The sequence below is a fragment of the Pelophylax lessonae genome, assembly GCF_965119305.1.
Source record: "Pelophylax lessonae genome assembly, chromosome: 12".
Lineage (NCBI taxonomy): Eukaryota > Metazoa > Chordata > Amphibia > Anura > Ranidae > Pelophylax > Pelophylax lessonae.
Window position 1 is genome coordinate 170,938,468 of NC_138779.1, and position 24,289 is coordinate 170,962,756.

A 24,289-nucleotide genomic window follows, 5' to 3' on the forward strand; every position below is an offset into this window, starting at 1 on the left:
TGAGTAATGCTAACAAAGGGTAGCATGCTGGAGAATATACATACTCTCTCACATAAAAAAAAATTGTAAATATAAATAGTACAAATAGGCATCTGTATATACAGTATCTCACTAAACTGAGTTCTCCCCTCACATTATTGTAAATATTTTATTATATCATTTCATGTGACAATACTGAAGAAATGACACTTTGTTACAATGTAAAGTAGTGAGTGTACATCTTGTATAACAGTGTAAATTTGCTGTCTTCTCCAAATAACTCAGCACACAGCCATTAATGTCTAAATTGCTGGCAACAAAAGTGAGTACACCCTTAAGTGAAAAGTCCAAATTGGGCCCAAAGTGTCACTATTTTGTATGGCCACCATTATTTTCCAGCACTGTCTTAACCCTATTGGACATGGAGTTCACCAGAGCTTCACAGGCTGCCACTGGAGTCCTCTTCCACTCCTTCATAATGACATCACAGAGCTGGTGGATGTTAGGGACCTTGCGCTCCTCCACCTTCCTTTTGAGGTTGCCCCACAAATGCTCAATAGGGTTTAGGTCTAGAGACATGCTTGGCCAGTCCATTACCTTACCCTCAGCTTCTTTAGCAAGGCAGTGATTGTCTTGGAGGTGTGTTTTGGGCCGTTATCATGTTGGAATACTGCCTTGCAGCCCAGTTTCCGATAGGAGGGGATCATGCTCTGCTTCAGTATGTCACAGTACAGCTTCTTTAGCAAGGTAGTGGTCATCTTGGAGGTGTTTTTGGGGTCGCTATGTTGGAATTCTGCTCTGCGGCCCAGTCTCTTAAGGGAGGGGATCATGCTCTACTTCAGTATGTCACAGTACATTTATGGTTCCCTCAATGAACTGTAGCTCCCCAGTGCCGGCAGCAGTCATGCAGCCCCAGACCATGACACTCCCACCACCATGCTTGACTGTGGACAAGACACACTTGTCTTTGTACTCCTCACCTGGTTGCTGCCACACACGCTTGACACCATCTGAACCAAATAAGTTTATCTTGGTCTCATCAGAACACAGGACATGATTCCAGTAACCCATGTCCTTAGTCTGCTTTTCTTCAGCAAGCAGTTTGCAGGCTTTCTTGTGCATCATCTTTAGAAGAGGCTTTCTTCTGGGATGACCATGCAGACCAATTTGATGCAGTGTGCGGCGTGTGGTTTGATCACTCACAGACTAAACCCCACCCCTTCAACCTCTGCAGCAATGCTGTCAGCACTCATAAGTCTATTTCCCAAAGACAGCCTCTAAAAATGACGCTGAGCACGTGCACTCAACCTTTTTGGTGGACCATGGCGAGGCCTGTTCTGAGTGGAACCTGTACTGTTAAACCACTGTATGGTCTTGGCCACCGTGCTGCAGCTCAGTTTTAGAGTCTTGGCAATCTTCTCATAGCCTAGGCCATGTTTATGTAGAGCAACAATTATTTTTTTCAGATCCCCAGAGAGTTCTTTGCCATAAGATGCCATGTTGAACTTACAGTGACCAGTATGAGAGAGTGAGAGCGATAACACCAAATTTAATACACCTGCTCCCCATTCACACCTGAGACTTTGTAACAATAATGCATCACATGACACTGGGGAGGGAAAATGGCTAATTGGGCCCAGTTTGGACATTTTGACTTAGGGTTGTACTCACTTTTGTTGCCAGCGGTTTAGACATTAATGGCTGTGTGTTGAGTTATTTTGAGGAGACAGCAAATTTACACTGTTATACAAGCTGTACACTCACTACTTTATATTGTAGCAAAGTGTCATTTCTTCAGTGTTGTCACATGAAAAGATATAATAAAATATTTACAAAAATGTGAGGGGTGTACTTACTTTTGGGAGAGATCGTCCATACATGTAAAAACTTATGGAGAAATATTTTAACCCTGAAGTAAGCAGCTCTGTCGCACACAGAAGTGAATGTTGAAAGAGCCACATTGCTGTGAAAAAAAGAACACTGCACATGGGATTTGACTGTGCAACAGAAATGCACATAGACATGTAGAAGAATGATGTATATACATTAATAAATGTCCCCCATCTACACTGATGACCTCAGCCTGCCTTTGCATGATTGTGTGACATGAAAAAGGCATGAAAATCTGAATATAGAAACTGTTTTATATTACAGGTAGAGCTTAAATTATGCTATTTCCTAGAATGTAAATTTTTAAAGTTTATTTTTGAAATGATGAATGAAGTTGAAAGAGAGATAAAACCTCTGTCAGGTTGTCTGTGCTATGCGTTCCCAATGTGGAGATTGAAAGTGGTATTAAACCCAAAAGCAAACATTTATTATATTGTAGTTTACTTATTCTTAGAAGTGATGGCTGCAATTATTTTTTTTTTAGGTTCTGTTATCTTTTTCACCTGGCGATCCTGCCAGTAATTCTGTTTTTCAACAGAACAAGCTGTTCAGCTTTTATTTATATAAAACCTTTATCCCAAAAGGGAAAAACACTGTCACTGTAACTGCTTAACCACTTAAGCCCCGGAAGATTTTACCCCCTTCCTGACCAGGGCCTATTTTGCGATTCGGCACTGCGTGACTTTAACGGACAATTGCGCGGTCGTGCGACGCTTTACCTAAACAAATTTTACGTCCTTTTTTCCCCACAAACAGAGCTTTCTTTTGGCGGTATTTGATCACCTGTGCGATTTTTTATTTTTTTTGATCATGCGCTATAAACAAAAAAAGAGCGTCAATTTTGCAAAAATAACAATATTTTTCACATTTTTTATATGAAATTCCCCAAAAAAAAAAAAAAGTAAAAATCAAAATTTTTTAACATTTTAGGCCAATTTTTTTATGCTACATATGTTTGGTAAAAAAAATTGCAAAAAGAGTATTTTGATTGGTTTGCGCAAAAGTTATTGTGTTTACTAACTAAGGGAAAGATTTTTGTCATTTTTGTTGTTTTTTTTTTTAACGAGTAATGGCGGCGATCTGTGATTTTTTTTTGCGGGACTGCGACATTGCAGCGGACAGATCGGACCCTTGACTGACATTTTTGACACTTTTGGGGGTACCAGTGACATTACTGCAGTAATCAGTGCTATACATATGCACTGTTACTGTAAAATGACACTGGTAGTGAAGGAGTTAACTTTATTGGAGAGGGAGGGGTTAAGTGTGTCCCTAGGGGTGTGTTTATAACTGTGATTGGCTGTGGCTACTAGTGTAAGAACAGAGATCAACGGTCCTACATAGCAGAACCGTTTCATCTCCATTCTTACACAGGGGAGAATGACAGGAGGCTGTGTTTACATTAGCCGCCTGCCTTTCTTCCGGGGTAACGGAAGATCGCGAGTGCCCGGCGGACATCGGGTCCGGGCACACGCGCGGGGGGGGGGGGTCTGTGACCGTGCAGGAGCGCCCCTCCAGCGGCGCGCGCTCGCTCCCTAGACCCTCACAGGCTAGCGACGTAGACGTACGTCGCTTTGCCTGTGAGGGGCTGACTGTCGACGTAAATCGTCATGTGCTAGCTGGAGTTTGGCTTGATCGGTTAGTGCTTCCAACACTCCCCTCCCACCGTAATGACAGTGTTGCTGTCCAAAGGTGTCTCTGTTACTCCTTCATCCAAAGTGGAGGCTATCGAATACAGGAGGTATGTTCAGTGGTGTATTTAGGTTTTGCACTGCCCTAGGCCTGACTAAATTTGTGCACCCCCTAATTTAAATATGACCCACCCCTTCCTGTAAAGGCCACACCCCTTCCTGCTTATGACCCACCCTGTCATCTGTAAACCACAGACCATAACCACAGTCTATCAGTGCCCATCAGCATAGCTTCATCAGTACCCATAAGTTCAGCCTCATCAGTGCAGCCTTATCAGTGCCACCTCTTTACTGCCCATAAGTGCAGCATATCAGTGTGGTCTCATTAGTGGTCACCAGTGCAGCCTTATCAGTGCCCATTTCACAGGATTAGTAAGATTACTCTTTTAACATATTTGGACTTGTGCTTGCTGCCACTGATTGTAATTATAGGATTATTTCACTTACTTGTATAATAGGAAGTCCATAGTCATTTTACATATAATGAAATATTTTTTTTGCTGCCCCCCCTGCAAAGTGCCGCCCTAGGCCTGGGCCTTGTTGGCCTAGGCCAGGATACAGCACTGGGTATGTTACTGACCAGATCACCAGGTGGAAACAAAAGAAAAAAAAAGCCTAAAAAGACAACTAATGCAGTCACCACATGCAAGGATTGGTAAGCTGCAATATATTTCATGTTTGATTTTGGGTTTCATACTGCTTCAATTCCTGTTTTCTTAGAACCTTGTCACACCCTAACACAGTGTGCCACCAGAAAACAAATTAAGAGGAAATGTCCCCAATATAGACAGCTGTAAAAAACCCAACTGATGTTTTTATTGATGTGCAGTAGAAATCTGGTAGAGGTTCTGTCCCATTCCTGCTGTTCATACTAAATTTGACTGATCCTGCTCTAGTATTCTCAAGTTTGAGAGGTACAAGGCTGTGGTTTTTAATGAGGGGAAAGCCATATAAGCTTAAAGTGGTATGTTTGGGGGATCAGCCTTCATATTAGGGCCCATATGGTTATTGTTTTTGTCACTGAAACAAAATACCCAATTTTGTGTTTCATTCTTGTATCTTATGGTGTTTTATTTAGACTCTACCTATTTTTCACAGAGTCAATTTAATGGAGAACAAAAGCATTACAATATGAAGTCAACTTCCCCTTGGATTGATCTCTTCATTTGGGCGATATTGCAGAATCGAGATGAAATGGCCACTTACTTTTGGGAGATGGTGAGCAAAATGAATTTAAACTGTAACGCTGTATCTAATTGTGATTAGACTTTGAGATGTAAAGCCTACCTGCTACATAGTTCCATTTTTCATGTAGACTTGGCTAAGAATCTGGTGATTCTAAAAAGCACTCTCTTGAAGGAGAAGCTTGGGGTTGATTAAAAAAAAACACACAAATGCACCTCCATTCTGTAGCTGTCCCTCGAGAACTGAGCAATCACATGATGGCTGATCCTTTAGTTCTTGGTCCACTCTGAGCAGAAAGTGATGACTGTCAGTCACCGCTCTCTTCTCTGCCCATCCTGTGCTCACTGGAGCGCTGGGCTGGGGAGGGGGCAGGAGCATCTGGCTCATGCTCTCAGGTGCGCTGAGATGCTAAACCAGCTGCTGACTAGACATCTGGATGGATCCCGACAAAATGGTCAGAATCCTTCCCGAGCCTGGAGCAGATCTGTTAACTCCCTGTCGGCTGATTCTGGGTCACAGGAGAGCACAAGCAGATTTTAAAGATGCTGAAATACCCTTCTTATTGCCTTTCATGTACAGAAAGGCTGATTTAAAAAAAAATGGCAGCTCAATAAATTTTGAACTTGCTTTGCAAGCATGGATTTGGTTAGTGATGCAGAAATCAGAGAGCGGAAGAAACACAGCATAGATAGATCATATACAATGCCAGGACTAAGAGATTTGTAAGTGCCTGGGAATGCCTATGTAACATTTCAGCTGCTGGTACGTTCTATTACTTTTTGAAAAGAGAAATATTTGCTTTAGTCAGTGCCATCTTAAGAGCCTTATAGGCCCCTGAGCAATGCAGTGCACTAGGGCCCCGAGAGAGAGAGAGGGAGACGGAGGGAGGGAGACGGAGGGAGGGAGACGGAGGGAGGGAGACGGAGGGAGGGAGACGGAGGGAGAGAGAGGGAGACAGAGGGAGACGGAGGGAGACGGAGGGAAAGGGGGGTAGAGAGGGGGGGTAGAGAGGGAGGGGAGAGAGGGAGGGGAGAGAGGGAGGGGAGAGAGGGAGGGGAGAGAGGGAGATAGAGAGGGGGGAGCGAGGGAGAGATAGGGGAGAGAGGGAGGGAGAGAGAGAGAGGAGGAGAGAGGGGGGAGAGAGAGAGAATAGGATGGCACCCACAGTCGATGGAGAGAGAGTGAGAAAAAAGAAATCAAGCAGCTGCAGCAGTCTGCTTACCTTCCACGGCTGCACAGCACTTGAAGGGAGGAGGTGGGTGGAGCCCATCTTCTAGGCGCGGAGAGAGGAGGACAAGCCGACGAGGAGGATCCTCCTCCGCTGTGCATGATGGGTCCTCTCAGAATGTCACTGGTTGCTAGATGCCAATCGGCTGGCCTTCCTAGCAACCAGTGTGCAGGGAGACTCAGAGCCACCGGCGGACAGCGGGGGGGGGCACGGCGGACAACAGGGGGGGGGCCCTAGACCACCAGATAAACTAATCTGGAGACTGGCCTGGGGGAGACAGTGTAATTGCCACCCTGTGTGTGAGGCCCCTTGGCAAGTGGGGCCCCCGGGCAAGCGCCGGGTGTGCCCAATGAAAAAGACGGCCCTGGCTTTAGTGTCCATTCACACTACTAGGACTTGTCAGGCGACTTGTCAGCCTGACAAGTCGCAGTCTGTCATGGTCCATTGTGTGCTACAGGAGTGACACAAGTCGCTCAGACTTAGAAAAAGGTTCCTGTACTACTTTGGGGCGACCTGGAGCGACTTGCATAGACATTCATTATATGAAGTCTGTGTAAGTCGCGCCGAAGTCGCGGTGCACGCGACTTCACAGGTCGCCACCCGAAGTCGTGCCGCAGTAGTGTGAACCAGCACTTAAGAATACAAATTAAGCTTGGGAAGAAGACATATATAATTGCAACATCTAAATATGTAGTTATAATGTATTAGGTCTGAAGGTAGCTAGTCTGGTCATAATTTAAGTTCTCTTACAAAGCACAAGTCACTTATTAAAATGCCACACATTTGTACTGCTCCAAACCCTGTTTAATATATTTAAAATATTTTTTTTAGAAATATTTCAGTATATGGGTATCTAAAGTTTGTACTTTGAAATTTTGGGTAATACAGCCACCTACGTATATGAGGATTGAACACTGACAAAAAAAGGCCAGCCTTGAGTATGACCCTCCCAGACCATGATGAATTTGTTTTGTGCTAGTGTCCTAGTTGGATGGACATCTTTTCTTTAGCTCATCTGATTCAAGACTTAACCACTTAAGCCCCGGAAGATTTTACCCCCTTCCTGACCAGGGCCTATTTTGCGATTCGGCACTGCGTGGCTTTAACGGACAATTGCGCGGTCCTGCGACACTGTATTCAAAAAGAATTTGACGTCCTTTTTTTCCCACAAACAGAGCTTTCTTTTGGTGGTATTTGATCACCTGTGCGATTTTTTGATCATGCGCTATAAACAAAAGAAGAGCGTCAATTTTGCAAAAATAACAATATTTTTCACATTTTTTTTATATGAAATTCCCCCCCAAAAAAATTTAAAAATCAAAATTTTTTAACATTTTAGGCCAATTTGTTTTCTGCTACATATTTTTGGTAAAAAAAAATTGCAAAAAGCGTATTTTGATTGGTTTGCGCAAAAGTTATTGCGTTTACTAACTAAGGGAAAGATTTTTGTCATTTTTGTTGTTTTTTTTTTAACGCGTAATGGCGGTGATCTGCTATTTTTTTTGCAGGACTGCGACATTGGGGCGGACAGATTGGACCCTTGACTGACATTTTTGACACTTTTGGGGTTACCAGTGACATTACTACAGTAATCAGTGCTATACATATGCACTGTTACTGTAAAATGACACTGGTAGTGAAGGGGTTAACTTTTTTTGAGAGGGAGGGGCTGTGTGTGTCCCTAGGGGCGTGATTCTAACTGTGATTGGCTGTGGCTTGAGCTGTAAGAACAGTGCTCAACGCTCCTACATAGTAGAACCGTATGATCACCATTCTTACACAAGGGAGAATGACAGGCGGCTTGTTTACATTAGCCGCCTGCCTTTCTCCCGGTGTAACGGACGATCGCGAGTGCCCGGCGGACATCGGGTCCGCCAGGCACACGCGCAGGGGGGTCCGTGACCGAGCGGGAGCGCAAATTCGGCGGCGCACGCTCGCTCCCGAGACCCTCACAGGCTAGCGACGTAGACCTACGTCGCTTTGCCTGTGAGGGGCTGACTGCCGCAGTGAATATACTGACGGCAGTCGGCAATTGGTTGACCTGTATCTTCTGCTAGCAACTTCCCTTTATCAATCAAGATTCTTCTACCTGCTGCAGTATTCCAGCGTCTTCGGTTGGAACTAACTGCAACTGAGTCCTCGCAGCAGCCAGTGAGAGAGAAGAGGGAGGAGGCTGGCAGCACTGCAGGGGGGAGACGGGGTGGCAAGGAACAAGGGAAATCGGCACTGCACAAGGTGATTAGGGTGTGCCCAGGCACACTTGTCACACACTGTGCACACGTCTATGAACTGACCTATCAGCACGTAATTTTTGTAAAACTGAGCTTCTATTATTTCCTCCTATCCATGCCCCCTCCCTTAAATTCTCTATCCAGATCAATAATACAACCCCCACCCCCCCCCATGCCAGAATGCTAGGTGTAATCCTGGATTCTGACCTGTCCTTTCAGACCCAAATCCAATCGCTGTCCAAATCTTGCAGATTTCGCCACCTTACCATCTCCAAAATACGCCCTTTTTTAACCTTTGAAACCAGTAAGCAACTTTATTACTCCCTTGTTATCTCTCGCCTTGATTATTGTAACTCCCTCCTCATTGGCCTACCTCCCCACAGGCTATCCCCTCTTCAGTCTATCATGAATGCTGCTGCTAGACACATCCACCTTACCAACCATTCAGTGTCTATCATTCCTCTCTGCCAGTCCCTCCACTGGCTTTCCATTGCCCAACAAATAACATTCAAAACAAAAACCTACAAAGCCATCTCCAACTCTGCCCTGAGCTACATCACCAATCTTATCTCCAAATATCACTCCAAACTGTCCTCTCCGCTTCTCCCAAGACCTCCTGCTTTCTAGTTCCATTGTCTCCTCCTCCCATGCCCATCTCTAGGACCTCTCCAGGGCCTCTCCCATCCTCTGTAACTTGCTACCCCAATTTGCGCGGCTATCTCCTACTCTGTTCTCTTTAGGCATCAATCCTCTGTCACCTAACTGTAAGGCAGCCACCTGGTCTTCTGTTCATACTTTTTCAAAGCTTCATTAGGTGGATGTCCAATACTCTGCAGATGCAGCTTTCAGCTGCATGGTTCCTGCAGCAGGATTCTGAAAACAAGTCTCTTACCCCTGTTCTTTAGGCCTGTTGGCACAGTTCTGCTTGCCTAATTGTTCCAACTCTTGGATACATTTCCTGTGTCCTGTAATTTACCATTAAGATCAGAGGAATTTTGATTTACCTGCAAATTCCATATGTAGCACCCTCCTAGGTAGGTGCCAGGAAAAAGCATATATTGGCCCTGTCTGCTTATAAGGGGGGCTGGATCTTTTAGCTGTTCTGTCACATGCCCCCAGGTGTGGCCTGTTGAGTCTCCTCACTGTATCCAATGAGGGGATCTTGTTGGACAGTGGAGGAAACATAGCCAATAGCACACCAGGGTTTATGACTGTCCCAGTGGGTGGGGTTTGCCCCAGTGCACCCTGGGATTGGAAATAAATATGTGGGGAGCATGTGACAGAGTGTCTTTTGGTGGGAGCATCAGTCCCAGGAGGAGGTGACGGCTGTCTCTCTTCCTGTAAAAGTGAGAAGGTGGTCCAGGCAGGCGGCCTAGGGACCGGAGGTTGAACTGGGCTGCAAGGGATCCAGGGTTGCTGACCAAGCAGTGGCGGCCCGTGCATAGGGGGCGCCAGGGCGCCGCCCCCCCTAAAAAAGAAGAAGAAAAAAAAAAAAAAAGACAAAAAGAACAATAAAGTTCGGAAAAAAAAAAAAATCGGTTCGCCGGCCAATGTGGTGGCTAAAGGGGGGGTGGGGGTTACGACCCAGAAGAGGCGCCGATTGGCTGCCTTCTGGGGGCGTAACCTGGGCGCAGGAAACAGCGCTTGGCCACCCCCACCTTCGTGATATCCTGGCTGTGATTGGTCCAGTCTCCAGCCTGGACCAATCATCATCCAGTATATCGCTGACGTCGAATGGGGGCGGTGCCGGTGCGTGCGTCAATCACTCACCGTCACCGCCGCTCAGAGAAGAGGAGAGGCCACCCGCCGGTTCCCGCCGCGAGACAAGGGAGAAGGACCCGCCGCAGAAGAGGAGGAAGAAGCTGAGCCGCGCCGCCGCCAGGTAAGTTTGAAGGGAGCACGCACGCTGCACTCTGCATCGATTGGGGTACACTGCTGGCGCTCTGCAATCATTGGGGGACAATGCTGGCACTCTGCAATCATTGGGGGACAATGCTGTGGCGCTCTGCAATCATTGGGGGACAATGCTGGCACTCTGCAATCATTGGGGGACAATGCTGTGGCACTCTGCAATCATTGGGGGACAATGCTGTGGCGCTCTGCAATTATTGGGGGACAATGCTGTGGCACTCTGCAATCATTGGGGGACAATGCTGTGGGCGCTCTGCAATCATTGGGGGACAATGCTGTGGCGCTCTGCAATTATTGGGGGACAATGCTGTGGCACTCTGCAATCATTGGGGTACAACGCTGTGGGCGCTCTGCAATTATTGGGGGACAATGCTGTGGCACTCTGCAATCATTGGGGGACAATGCTGTGGCGCTCTGCAATCATTGGGGGACAATGCTGGCACTCTGCAATCATTGGGGGACAATGCTGTGGCGCTCTGCAATCATTGGGGTACAATGCTGTGGCGCTCTGCAATCATTGGGGGACAATGCTGTGGCACTCTGCAATCATTGGGGGACAATGCTGGCACTCTGCAATCATTGGGGGACAATGCTGTGGCGCTCTGCAATTATTGGGGGACAATGCTGTGGCACTCTGCAATCATTGGGGTACAACGCTGTGGGCGCTCTGCAATCATTGGGGTACAATGCTGTGGCGCTCTGCAATTATTGGGGGACAATGCTGTGGCACTCTGCAATCATTGGGGTACAACGCTGTGGGCGCTCTGCAATCATTGGGGGACAATGCTGTGGCGCTCTGCAATTATTGGGGGACAATGCTGTGGCACTCTGCAATCATTGGGGGACAATGCTGTGGCGCTCTGCAATCATTGGGGGACAATGCTGGCACTCTGCAATCATTGGGGGACAATGCTGTGGCGCTCTGCAATCATTGGGGTACAATGCTGTGGCGCTCTGCAATCATTGGGGGACAATGCTGTGGCGCTCTGCAATCATTGGGGGACAATGCTGTGGCACTCTGCAATCATTGGGGTACAACGCTGTGGGCGCTCTGCAATCATTGGGGGACAATGCTGTGGCGCTCTGCAATCATTGGGGGACAATGCTGTGGCGCTCTGCAATCATTGGGGGACAATGCTGTGGCGCTCTGCAATTATTGGGGGACAATGCTGTGGCACTCTGCAATCATTGGGGTACAATGCTGTGGCACTCTGCAGTGATTGGGGGACAATGCTGTGGCGCTCTGCAATCATTGGGGGACAATGCTGTGGCGCTCTGCAATCATTGGGGTACAATGCTGTGGCGCTCTGCAATCATTGGGGTACAATGCTGTGGCGCTCTGCAATCATTGGGGGACAATGCTGTGGCGCTCTGCAATTATTGGGGGACAATGCTGTGGCGCTCTGCAATTATTGGGGGACAATGCTGTGGGCGCTCTGCAATCATTGGGGGACAATCCTGTGGCGCTCTGCAATTATTGGGGGACAATGCTGTGGCGCTTTGCAATTATTGGGGGACAATGCTGTGGCGCTCTGCAACCATTGGGGTACAACGCTGTGGGCGCTCTGCAATCATTGGGGGGCAATCCTGTGGCGCTCTGCAATTATTGGGGGACAATGCTGTGGCGCTTTGCAATTATTGGGGGACAATGCTGTGGCGCTCTGCAATCATTGGGGGACAATGCTGTGGCGCTCTGCAATCATTGGGGGACAATGCTGGCACTCTGCAATCATTGGGGGACAATGCTGTGGCGCTCTGCAATCATTGGGGGACAATGCTGTGGCGCTCTGCAATTATTGGGGGACAATGCTGTGGCGCTCTGCAATCATTGGGGAACAATGCTGTGGCGCTCTGCAATCATTGGGGGACAATGCTGTGGCGCTCTGCAATCATTGGGGGACAATGCTGTGGCACTCTGCAGTGATTGGGGTACAATGCTGTGGCGCTCTGCAACCATTGGGGTACAATGCTGTGGCGCTCTGCAACCATTGGGGTACAACGCTGTGGGCGCTCTGCAATCATTGGGGGACAATCCTGTGGCGCTCTGCAATTATTGGGGGCAATGTTCCCCCTAAAGTGCGCGCATGCGCGGACGCGCAGTGAAAATTACGGTCCCGCGCAAGCATCTATTTAGACCGCGCACCTATTTAGACTGCACGGACGTGGCGGCCGGGGAACAGAGCGTGCGCCTCGAGAGCACGCCCATTGTGTGACAATAGCGAATGAAAATTCGCCATTGTCACACGGATCCTCCTCCTGACCAATCAGGGAGCGGGTCCTCCCGCTTCCTGATTGGCCGAAAGGCCAACTTCATGCCATTGGCCGAGGAGGAGGCGCCGGGACTCGGGAGGACGGAGACGCGGGAAGCCGGGGACTGAAGTGACCGGGTCCATGACCATCCGTGAGGTAAGTGCACGGGGGGGCTCGCGGGGGCCAAGTCACGGCTGGTCAAACACCAGAAGATCCACTCAGCCAGCAGAACACTTCTATACTGCTGGATGCCGTCCGCAATGACCTGGCATTTTGAGGGAGTTTGGGATCAATAGGCTGGCAGTGGCAAAGCAGCTAAATGTCTCACAAAATGGGCATGCCTCAATTTTGGAAATGCATTGTGACACATTGCATGGTGGTGTATTAATGATGCACAGCAAGATATGTGCATTGGAGGTGCGTTGCTTTGTTGGCTACCACTCAAAATGAATCTCATTACAACTGCAACATACTGTGTGCTGGTGTAACACTGTGAAAATGTGCATTTGGCTTTCAAAAAGGAAACCTTTTATTAGTGCCATACCCATACCATAAGGTGGTGCGTCTGCCTTGGTAATGGCTCCCACCACCCTGAACTACTAAAGGAACCCCTGTACTAACCTTGAACACCTGCATGTCCCCCAAATGTCCCTCTTCTACCCTGCCCAGTTCTCTCCTGAGCTGCACTGTGCACAGTAGCTCATTTGCCAGCACTGAGAACAAACACATCTCTATAATGGATGGATGTGTTACTGTAGCCCCACAATTGTGAACAGTATGCATTATATCTGTCAGGAAACCAGGACTGTGTTTGGAATGTATTCACTTTACTGTGTAAACTTTTCAAACTTGGTGCCAAAATGTAACCACAGCTTAAAAATAGCCTATTGAACATTTATTATTACTATTACCTTTAGACTGAGCAATTTAATCAAAAATCATATATTGTCACAAAAAGTGCATGCTGCCATTAACTAATGGGCTATAGTTTGATAGAATATTAGTAAATCGTATTAACTGTTCACAACCAAGTTTACAGTATAATAAACTGTAAAATTGGTTGAACAGTTAAAACGATTTACTAATATTCTATCAAACTATAGCCCATTAGTTAATGGCAGCATGCACTTTTTGTGACAATATATGATTTTTGATGAAATTGCTCAGTCTAAAGGTTTGCGCTCAGAAATTTTTTTATTTGCTCAGCACAGTAAAAAATTAGAGGGAACATTGATTGGGGGACAATGCTGTGGCGCTTTGCAATTATTGGGGGACAATGCTGTGGCGCTCTGCAATTATTGGGGGACAATGCTGTGGCGCTCTGCAATCATTGGGGGACAATGCTGTGGCGCTCTGCAATCATTGGGGGACAATGCTGTGGCGCTCTGCAATTATTGGGGGACAATGCTGTGGCGCTCTGCAGTGATTGGGGGACAATGCTGTGGCTCTTTGCAATCATTGGGGTACAATGCTGTGGCGCACTCTGCAATCATTGGGGGACAATTCTGTGGCGCACTCTGCAATCATTGGGGACAATGCTGTGGCACTCTGCAATTATTGGGGGACAATGCTGTGGCGCTCTGCATTGAAAGGGGCATGCACGCTGAACTCTGCATTGAAGGGGGCACAGCACAGTGTTTATTGCATTGAAGGGGGCACAGCACATTGTTCATTGCATTGAAGGGGGCACAGCACAGTTGCATTGAAGGGGGCAGGCACGCTGAACTCTGCATTGTGGGGGCACAGCACAGTGTTCATTGCATTGAAGGGGGCACAGCACAGTGTTTATTGCATTGAAGAGGGCACAGCACAGTGTTTATTGCATTGAAGGGGGCACAGCACAGTGTTCATTGCATTGTGGGGGCACAGCACAGTGTTCATTGCATTGAAGGGGGCACAGCACAGTGTTTATTGCATTGAAGGGGGCACAGCACAGTGTTTATTGCATTGAAGGGGGCACAGCACAGTGTTCATTGCATTGAAGGGGGCACAGCACAGTGTTTATTGCATTGAAGGGGGCACAGCACAGTGTTTATTGCATTGAAGGGGGCACAGCACAGTGTTCATTGCATTGAAGGGGGCACAGCACAGTGTTTATTGCATTGAAGGGGGCACAGCACAGTGTTTATTGCATTGAAGGGGGCACAGCACAGTGTTTATTGCATTGAAGGGGGCACAGCACAGTGTTTATTGCATTGAAGGGGGCACAGCACAGTGTTTATTGCATTGAAGGGGGCACAGCACAGTGTTTATTGCATTGAAGGGGGCCCAGCACAGTGTTTATTGCATTGAAGGGGGCACAGCACAGTGTTTATTGCATTGAAGGGGGCATGCACGCTGAACTCTGCATTGTTGGGGCACAGCACAGTGTTCATTGCATTGAAGGGGGCATAGCACAGTGTTCATTGCATTGAAGGGGGCACAGCACAGTGTTCATTGCATTGTGGGGGCACAGCACAGTGTTCATTGCATTGAAGGGGGCACAGCACAGTGTTTATTGCATTGAAGGGGGCATAGCACAGTGTTCATTGCATTGAAGGGGGCACAGCACAGTGTTTATTGCATTGAAGGGGGCACAGCACAGTGTTCATTGCATTGTGGGGGCACAGCACAGTGTTCATTGCATTGAAGGGGGCACAGCACAGTGTTTATTGCATTGAAGGGGGCACAGCACAGTGTTTATTGCATTGAAGGGGGCATAGCACAGTGTTCATTGCATTGAAGGGGGCACAGAACAGTGTTTATTGCATTGAAGGGGGCACAGCACAGTGTTTATTGCATTGAAGGGGGCCCAGCACAGTGTTTATTGCATTGAAGGGGGCATAGCACAGTGTTCATTGCATTGAAGGGGGCATAGCACAGTGTTTATTGCATTGAAGGGGGCACAGCACATTGTTTATTGCATTGAAGGGGGCCCAGCACAGTGTTTATTGCATTGAAGGGGGCCCAGCACAGTGTTTATTGCATTGAAGGGGGCACAGCACAGTGTTTATTGCATTGAAGGGGGCATGCACGCTGAACTCTGCATTGTTGGGGCACAGCACAGTGTTCATTGCATTGAAGGGGGCCCAGCACAGTGTTTATTGCATTGAAGGGGGCATAGCACAGTGTTCATTGCATTGAAGGGGGCACAGAACAGTGTTTATTGCATTGAAGGGGGCACAGCACATTGTTCATTGCATTGAAGGGGGCCCAGCACAGTGTTTATTGCATTGAAGGGGGTACAGCACAGTGTTTATTGCATTGAAGGGGGCACAGCACAGTGTTCATTGCATTGTGGGGGCACAGCACAGTGTTCATTGCATTGAAGGGGGCACAGCACAGTGTTTATTGCATTGAAGGGGGCATAGCACAGTGTTCATTGCATTGAAGGGGGCACAGCACAGTGTTTATTGCATTGAAGGGGGCACAGCACAGTGTTTATTGCATTGAAGGGGGCACAGCACAGTGTTTATTGCATTGAAGGGGGCATAGCACAGTGTTCATTGCATTGAAGGGGGCACAGCACAGTGTTTATTGCATTGAAGGGGGCACAGCACAGTGTTCATTGCATTGAAGGGGGCACAGCACAGTGTTTATTGCATTGAAGGGGGCACAGCACAGTGTTCATTGCATTGAAGGGGGCACGCACGCTGGTCTCTTCATTGAAAGGGGGCATGTACCATCTCCTGTACCATGACCTGTGACATGCTTATACCATATCTGTGCCATGCCTATACCATCTCCTGTACCATCACCTGTGCCATGCCTGTACCATGACTTCAAAGTCACGCAATTTTTTACTGCGTTTTTTGACGCGAAGCAATACCGATTACATTTTTCTTTTTGCGCCCCCCCAAAAATTTTGAGCACCAGCCGCCACTGTGACCAAGTGGAGCTGCTGGGCAGAGATCTTAAGGAAAAAGTGTCGTGAGTACTCAAGATCTGCCTAGGCATCTGCCTAGGAGAGGGGACCACTCTAGTGAGGTCAAATGGGATCCAGGAGCCAGCTAACCAGGAGTGTACCGTAAAGGAGGTTCCAAGTTGTAAAGCCCTGAAGTTTGGGCAGTAAAGGGGGCCCCAGGAAGGGCCCTGAAGTGTTCAGCAATACTGTTTGCCTTAATGTCAGCTACCTCAGGAAGGAGTACTTTGGGGGGGCTCAAAGGGATTTTTCCACAGTTAGAGGTGAAGTTCTAGTAACTGGCCTTGCCGAGGCCAGCATCAGTCAGCGTTAATCAGGGTCAGTGAAGCGCTAATCAGCTCCAAGCAGCATTGCTCAGTGTCCCTGCCTAATTCTGCATAGTTTCAGTTGTTGGAGTATCCCACTTCACCCTTCTCCCATCCAATTTCTCAAATAAACCCTAAAAACCGAAGAAACTGGACTGGTTCTTGTCTGAGGTGCTCACACTTGAAAAACATGCTTAACTACTTGCCGCCCGCGGTGCGACCATTATCCTGGGAAGACGTCATATGACGTGATCCCAGGAATGCAGGGCAGGCGCGCGATGGCGTGCGCGCCGCCCTGCACTGCCGGTGTCGGGGTGTCCCCGGGACACCCCCCGTCACCGGCAGGGGGGAAACAGCCAATGGGCATGGCTGTTTCCCACGTGATCGGCTGTGTTCCAATGACACAGCCGATCACAATGGAGGCGCCCGGGAGATGACCGCGCATGCGCGATCAGGAGCGCGCAGCGCAGTCATGTCGGTGGCACTGTGTTCCTACGGAACACAGCTGTCACCGGCAGTAGTAAACAGTCACTGACAGTGACTGTTTACTATGTGATCGGCTGTGAATCCATTCACAGCCGATCACAAAATGTAAACAAAGAGCAGTAACTCACTGTTACTAGCTCTTCTCCCCTCATACAGCTTCCAGTATGAGGAGAGCAGAGCTAGAAATAGTGAGTTACTGCTCTGTGTACCTGTAAAAAGTAAAATCACACTAATAAAGGTCCCCACACAGTCCTCAGCCCCCCCCCCAATGTCACCTGTCACCCAACAGTCACCTCATCAGTGCCCAGAAATTGACACCCATAACGTTCACATGTGAGCGCAGCGATCGCGGGCAGAATCACAGCGATTCTGCCCGCGATCCGAAAATCATTGCAAATTGCGGGACGCCTGTGCGTTGCCTGTTTTTTGCAATAGCACCCCAAACGATGTGCGATGTTGCGGCCATTTCCGCCTGCCGAATCGCGGTAACATTGCGCAAACATCGCATGACGCCCAAAAAGGTACAAGAGCTTCTTTGGGGCGTCATGCGTTGTTTGCGTGATGTTACCGCGATTCGGCAGGCGGAAATCGCAGCAACATCGCACAGTGTTTGGGGTGCTATTGCAAATCACGGGCAACGCACAGGCGTCCCGCGATTTGCAATGATTTCTGGATCACGGGCAGAATCGCAGTGATTCTGCCCGCGATCGCTACGCTCACATGTGAACATAGCCTAAAGTTCACCGGTCACCAGAGACTGCCATCAGTTCCGCCGTGCACCATCGCCCGTCACCTGTCACCCATCAGTGACCATCGTCCGTCACCTGTCACCCCATCAATCACCGTCACCTGTCACCCCATCAGTCACCGTCACCTGTCACCCCATCAGTCATCGTCATCTGTCACCCTATTAATCATCGTCACTTGTCACCCCATCAGTGATCGTCACCTGTCACCCCATCAATCGTCGTCACTTGTCACCCCGTCAGTGATTGTCATCTGTCACTCCATCAATCATCGTCACTTGTCACCTCATCAATCATCGTCACTTGTCACCTCATCAATCATCATCACCTGTCACCTCATCAATCATCGTCACCTGTCACCCCATCAGTCAACGTCACCTGTCACCCCATCAGTCATTGTCACCTGTCACCCCATCAGTCATTGTCACCTGTCACCCCATCAGTCATCGTCACCTGTTACCCCATCAGTCATTGTCACCTGTCACCCCATCAGTCATCGTCTCCTGTCACCCCATCAGTCATCGTCACCTGTTTGCCATATACATGCAATCATTTACTGACCGCCTAACAACTATATGCGTAGGCCATTAAAAGCTAAATACTGGGGTTATGGCAGCAGATAGCCCCCATAACCCTGGTATTTTTTGAAACGGCGGGCGGTCGGCTTTCAAATAAGGGTGGTCCCAGTGGCGGATTTGACGCGGAATTACCCTTACGGTGCAGGGGAAGAGGTGCCCCCCCCCCTCCTGCCGCGTCCCAGACGTTTTCCCAGCTTACCGGACCCGCCGGCAGCGGGGAAAACTATGCGGTCCCGGATCCTCAGAGACAGGAAGTCGAGTGAGGGCAAGATGGCCCTCACTCGACTCTATGGTCTTGGAGGACTGGAGCTACGTCAAAAGACGTTGCCTAGCAACCGGTTTAAAGGGCCGCTATTTTCTTTTCTTTTTTTTTTTTCCTCTTTCAACAATTTCAACAAGTCCCGCCCACATATGTAAACGGTGTTCAAACCATACATGTGAGGTATCGCCGCAATCGTTAGAGCGAGAGCAATAATTTGAGCCCTAGACCTTCTCTGTAACTCTAAGCTAGTAACCTGCAGAAATTTTTTAAATGTTGCCTATGGGGATTTTTAAGTACCAATGTTTGGCGCCATTCTGTGAGCATGCGCAATTTTGAAGCATGACATGTTGGGTATCTAATTACTTGGCGTAACATTATCTTTCACATTATGGAAAAAAATTGGGCTAAATTTACTGTTTTCTTATTTTTTAGTTCAAAAAAGTGAATTTTTTTCAAAAAAATCGCATTTGGAAGACTGCTGCGCAAATATAGTGTGATAAAAAATATTGCAACGATCTCCATTTTATTCTCTAGGGTCTCTGCTAAAAAAATATATATAATTTTTGGGGGTTCTAAGTAGGTTTCTAGCAAAAAAAATGATTTTAGCTTGTAAACACCAAGTGTCAAAAATAGGCCCAGTCTTAAAGTGGATAAATGGACAACTTTGTGTAAAGCGCTACTTGGATGTTAGGCCTATGTATGTGGCCAGGCTGTGAAAAAGTGTTACACATGTGGTATCGCCATACTCAGGAGGAATAGCAGAATGTATTTTGGGGTGCAATTTTTGCTATGTACATGGTATGTGTTAGAAATATTGCATAAATGGACAGCTTTGTGTAAAAAAATGTGTTTTCATTTTCTTTCCACATTTTCCAAAAACTTGTGGAAAAAAATGACAAGTTCAAAAGACTCATTATGCCTCAAAAATTATACGTTGGGCTGTTTGCTTTCCAAAATGGGGTCATTTTATGGGGGTTTCCATTGTCCTGGTGCTCCAGGGCCTTCAAAAGTGCAATAGGTTGTCAGGAAATTATATGTGTAATTTATGCTCCTAGAATGCCGGACGCTGCTACTTGGATGTTAGGCCTCTGTATGTGGCCAGGCTGTGAAAAAGTCTCACACATGTGGTATCGCCATACTCAGGAGGAGTAGTAGAATGTGTTTTGGGGTGTAGTTGCAAGTATACATGTGCTGTGTGAGAGAAATAACCTGTTAATACAGCAATTTGTAAAAAAAAAAAAAATTAAAAAAAAAATCTTCATATTGCAAAGCATTGTGGGAAAAAAATTACAACTTCAAAAAACTCACCATGCCCCTTATTAAATACCTTGGAATGTCTACTTTCCAAAAAGGGGTCATTTGGGGGGTATTTGTACTTTCCTGACTTTTTAGTGTCTCAAGAAATGAGATAGGCCTTCAGTACATCAGGTGTGATCAAGTGTGATCAATTTTCAATGATTCGCACCATAGCTTGTGGACTCTATAACTTTCACAAAGACCAAATAATATACACTTATTTGGGTTTTTTTTTACCAAAGATAAGTAGCAGTATAAATTTTGGCCAAAATTTGTGAAGAAAAATGACTAATTTGCAAAATTTTATGACAGAAACAAAGGAAAATGCGTTTTTTCGCGATATTTTCAGTCTTTTTTTATTTATAGCACAAAAAATAAAAAACCCAGTATTGATCAAATACCATCAAAAGAAAGCTCTATTTGTGTGAAAAAAAGGACACAATTTTTGTATGGGTACAGTGTTGCATGACTGAGTAATTCTCAGTCAAATTGTGAGAGCGCTGAAAGCTGAAAATCGGTCTGGGCAGGAAGGGGGTGAAAGTGCACTGTAGGCAAGTGGTTAAAGGTACTGTAGTTGCTAGCGGTAACCCAGGGGGACCCACAGTCAGCAGCTCTCTTGGGAGTAGTGCTACACATATTTTAGAGTACAGTACAGGACACACTTCCTAAACTCTGTTACTCTGCATTGATTACTACAAAACTGAGGACTGACAGTGTGGGGTAGGGTTATAGGGGATGCACCCCAGGGGGCCTTGTCCTCAAAAGCTTTCCAGTGCTCAGTCACCTGTAAGTACAAGACTATAACCCATAATGTATGAATATGTTGCCTGTGTCCTGTATTGTACTCTAAGATATGAAATTTACAGGTAAGTCACAATTCCTCGGTTTTGTAAAATGGGATATTTCACATGGATAATTACTATTAGTGTTGAGCGAACACGGACTGTATTATTCGTGTTCGTACCGAATAATTGGATTTTTTTTACCCGAACACGGACACGGACACTTTACTGTATGTTCGGGTAAAAATCCGTGTTCGGTCGTTTTATTTCCGGGTTTTGCATGCTTTGGCGCTCTTTTCATGGCGGGCTTTCAACAGCCAATCAACAATCGTTTAACTGGTGTGCCTTAAGCCATCCCAGCCATGCCTGCAAATGTCTTAGTAGCTGTGATTGGCCGTCTGAAGCATGTGACCAAGTCTTTATAAGTTCGAGGCAGCCGCCGCAGCAGCGTCATTCTGCTGCTTAGCTAAGGGACAGAGCACACATCAATGTGCTGGCTGCTGATTAGGGAAAGATAGGCAGGAAAAAACCATTTGTGTCCGGATAGAATTGAGGGACAGGTCGGAGTGTTTAGGCAGGGCGAGTTGTAGGCATTTTAGGGATAGAGTCTGCTGAATTATAGGGTCAGTGTCTTCTACAAACTACAATCGATATTGCTGTGTGGGGGGTGGGGTGAATCTGCACTCAATCCTGATCTACGATCTCTTCTCAATCCTGTTAGGGACAGAGTCTGCTGAATTTTAGGGAAACTGTGTTCTACAAACTACAATCGATATTGCTGTGTGGTGTGGGATTGGAGATAGGCAGGTGTCAGTGATCCACATCCATTTTTCTGTGTGTGAGCTGCAGTGAACACAATCTTTTTGGGCTGCAGTGAACACAATCTTTTTGGGCTGCAGTGAACACAATCTTTTTGGGCTGCAGTGAACACAATCTTTTTGGGGTGCAGTGAACAAAATCTTTTTGGGGTGCAGTGAACACAATCCTTTTTGGTGTGCAGTGAACACAATCTTTGTGGGGTGCAGTGAACAAAATCCTTTGTGGGGTGCAGTGAACACAATCTTTTTGGGGTGCAGTGAACAAAATCCTTTTTGGGGTGCAGTGAACAACATCCTTTTTGGGGTGCAGTGAACACAATCTTTTTGGGGTGCAGTGAACAAAATCCTTTGTGGGGTGCAGTGAACACAATCTTTTTGGGGTGCAGTGAACACAATCTTTTTGGGGTGGAGTGAACAACATCCTTTTTGGGGTGCAGTGAACAAAATCCTTTTTGGGGTGCAGTGAACAAAATCATTTTTGGGGTGCAGTGAACACAATCTTTTTGGGGTGCAGTGAACACAATCTTTGTGGGGTGCAGTGAACACAATCTTTTTGGGGTGGAGTGAACAACATCCTTTTTGGGGTGCAGTGAACAACATCCTTTTTGGGGTGCAGTGAACACAATCTTTTTGGGGTGCAGTGAACACAATCTTTGTGGGGTACAGTGAACAGAATCTTTGTGGGGTGCAGTGAACACAATCTTTGGGGGGTACAGTGAACACAATCTTTTTGGGGTGCAGTGAACACAATCTTTGTGGGGTGCAGTGAACACAATCTTTTTGGGGTGGAGTGAACAAAATCATTTTTGGGGTGCAGTGAACAACATCCTTTTTGGGGTGCAGTGATCAAAATCCTTTTTGGGGTGCAGTGAACACAATCTTTTTGGGGTGCAGTGAACAAAATCCTTTGTGGGGTGCAGTGAACAGAATCTTTGTGGGGTGCAGTGAACACAATCTTTGGGGGGGTACAGTGAACACAATCTTTTTGGGGTGCAGTGAACACAATCTTTGTGGGGTACAGTGAACAGAATCTTTGTGGGGTGCAGTGAACACAATCTTTGGGGGGTACAGTGAACACAATCTTTTTGGGGTGCAGTGAACACAATCTTTGGGGGGTACAGTGAACACAATCTTTTTGGGGTGCAGTGAACACAATCTTTGTGGGGTGCAGTGAACACAATCTTTGGGGGGGTACAGTGAACACAATCTTTTTGGGGTGCAGTGAACAACATCCTTTTAGGGTGCAGTGAACACAATCTTTGTGGGGTGCAGTGAACAACATCCTTTTAGGGTGCAGTGAACACAATCTTTGTGGGGTACAGTGAACAGAATCTTTGTGGGGTGCAGTGAACACAATCTTTGGGGGGTACAGTGAACACAATCTTTGTGAGGTGCAGTGAACACAATCTTTGTGGGGTGCAGTGAACACAATCATTGTGGGGTGCAGTGAACTCAATCTTTGTGGGGTACAGTGAACACAATCTCATACTTCTGAAGATTTGAGGGTGCTGCCTGTTCCATACTCCCCCTACTCCTCATCTAGCCTTTTAGGGGTACAAACAATAGTAATTGGGGCCTAGTGTGGTTGTGTACGTGTGATATACATACACTTTTTTTGGATCATATTTTCTATTCCGCTATTTAATCAAAAACCTTTGGGGATCAGTTAAATTGGGGGATAGTCTGTGTTGGTACGTGTGAGAGAGATCCACCTTTCCAAGTTTTTGGGGTTCATCTCATACTTCTGAAGATTTGAGGGTGCTGCCTGTTCCATACTCCTCCTCCTACTGCTCAACCATCCTTTTAGGGGTACAAACAATAGTAGTTGGGGCCTAGTGTGGTGGTGTACGTGCGAGATACATACACTTTCTTTTTGATCATATTTTCTATTCCGCTATTCAATTAAAACCTTTGGGGATCAATTCAATTGCGAGATAGTCTGTGTCGGTACGTGTGAGATCCACCTTTCCAAGTTGTTGGGGTTCATCTCATACTTCTGAAGATTTGAGGGTGCTGCCTGTTCCATACTCCTGCTCCTACTGCTCAACCATCCTTTTAGGGGTACAAACAATAGTAATTGGGGCCTAGTGTGGTTGTGTACGTGCGAGATACATACACTTTTTTTGATCATATTTCCTATTCCGCTATTCAATAAAAACCTTTGAGGATCAATTGAATTGCGGGATAGTCTGTGTCAACGTGTGAGATCCACCTTTCCAAGTTTTTGGGGTTCATCTCATACTTCTGAAGATTTGAGGGTGCTGCCTGTTCCATACTCCTCCTCCTACTCCTCATCCATCCTTTTAGGGGTACAAACAATAGTAATTGGGGCCTAGTGTGGTTGTGTACGTGCGAGATACATACACTTTTTTTGATCATATTTCCTATTCCGCTATTCAATAAAAACCTTTGAGGATCAATTGAATTGCGGGATAGTCTGTGTCGGTACGTGTGAGATCCACCTTTCCAAGTTTTTGGGGTTCATCTCATACTTCTGAAGATTTGAGGGTGCTGTCTGTTCCATACTCCTCCTACTCCTCATCCATCCTTTTAGGGGTAGAAACAATAGTAATTGGGGCCTAGTGTGGTTTTGTACGTGCGAGATACATACACTTTTTTGGATCATATTTCCTATTCCGCTATTCAATAAAAACCTTTCTAGGGCAAGATCTTAAATTACAGAAATATGAGGAGACCGTCAAATAAGGGCCGTGGCCTGGGTCGTGGTGCTGCTGGTAGAGCTCCTGTTG

General features: G+C 46.8%; 1 protein-coding gene across 1 annotated transcript in view; it reads left to right on the forward strand.

Annotated features, from left to right (window-relative positions):
• Positions 1 to 24,289, forward strand: part of TRPM4 (transient receptor potential cation channel subfamily M member 4) — a 252,482-nt gene that overhangs the window by 151,356 nt on the left and 76,837 nt on the right. The window contains exon 12 of the mRNA XM_082274469.1: positions 4,659 to 4,778. Coding sequence (XP_082130595.1) covers positions 4,659 to 4,778 — 120 coding nt within the window. The remainder of the gene's footprint in view (positions 1 to 4,658; positions 4,779 to 24,289) is intronic.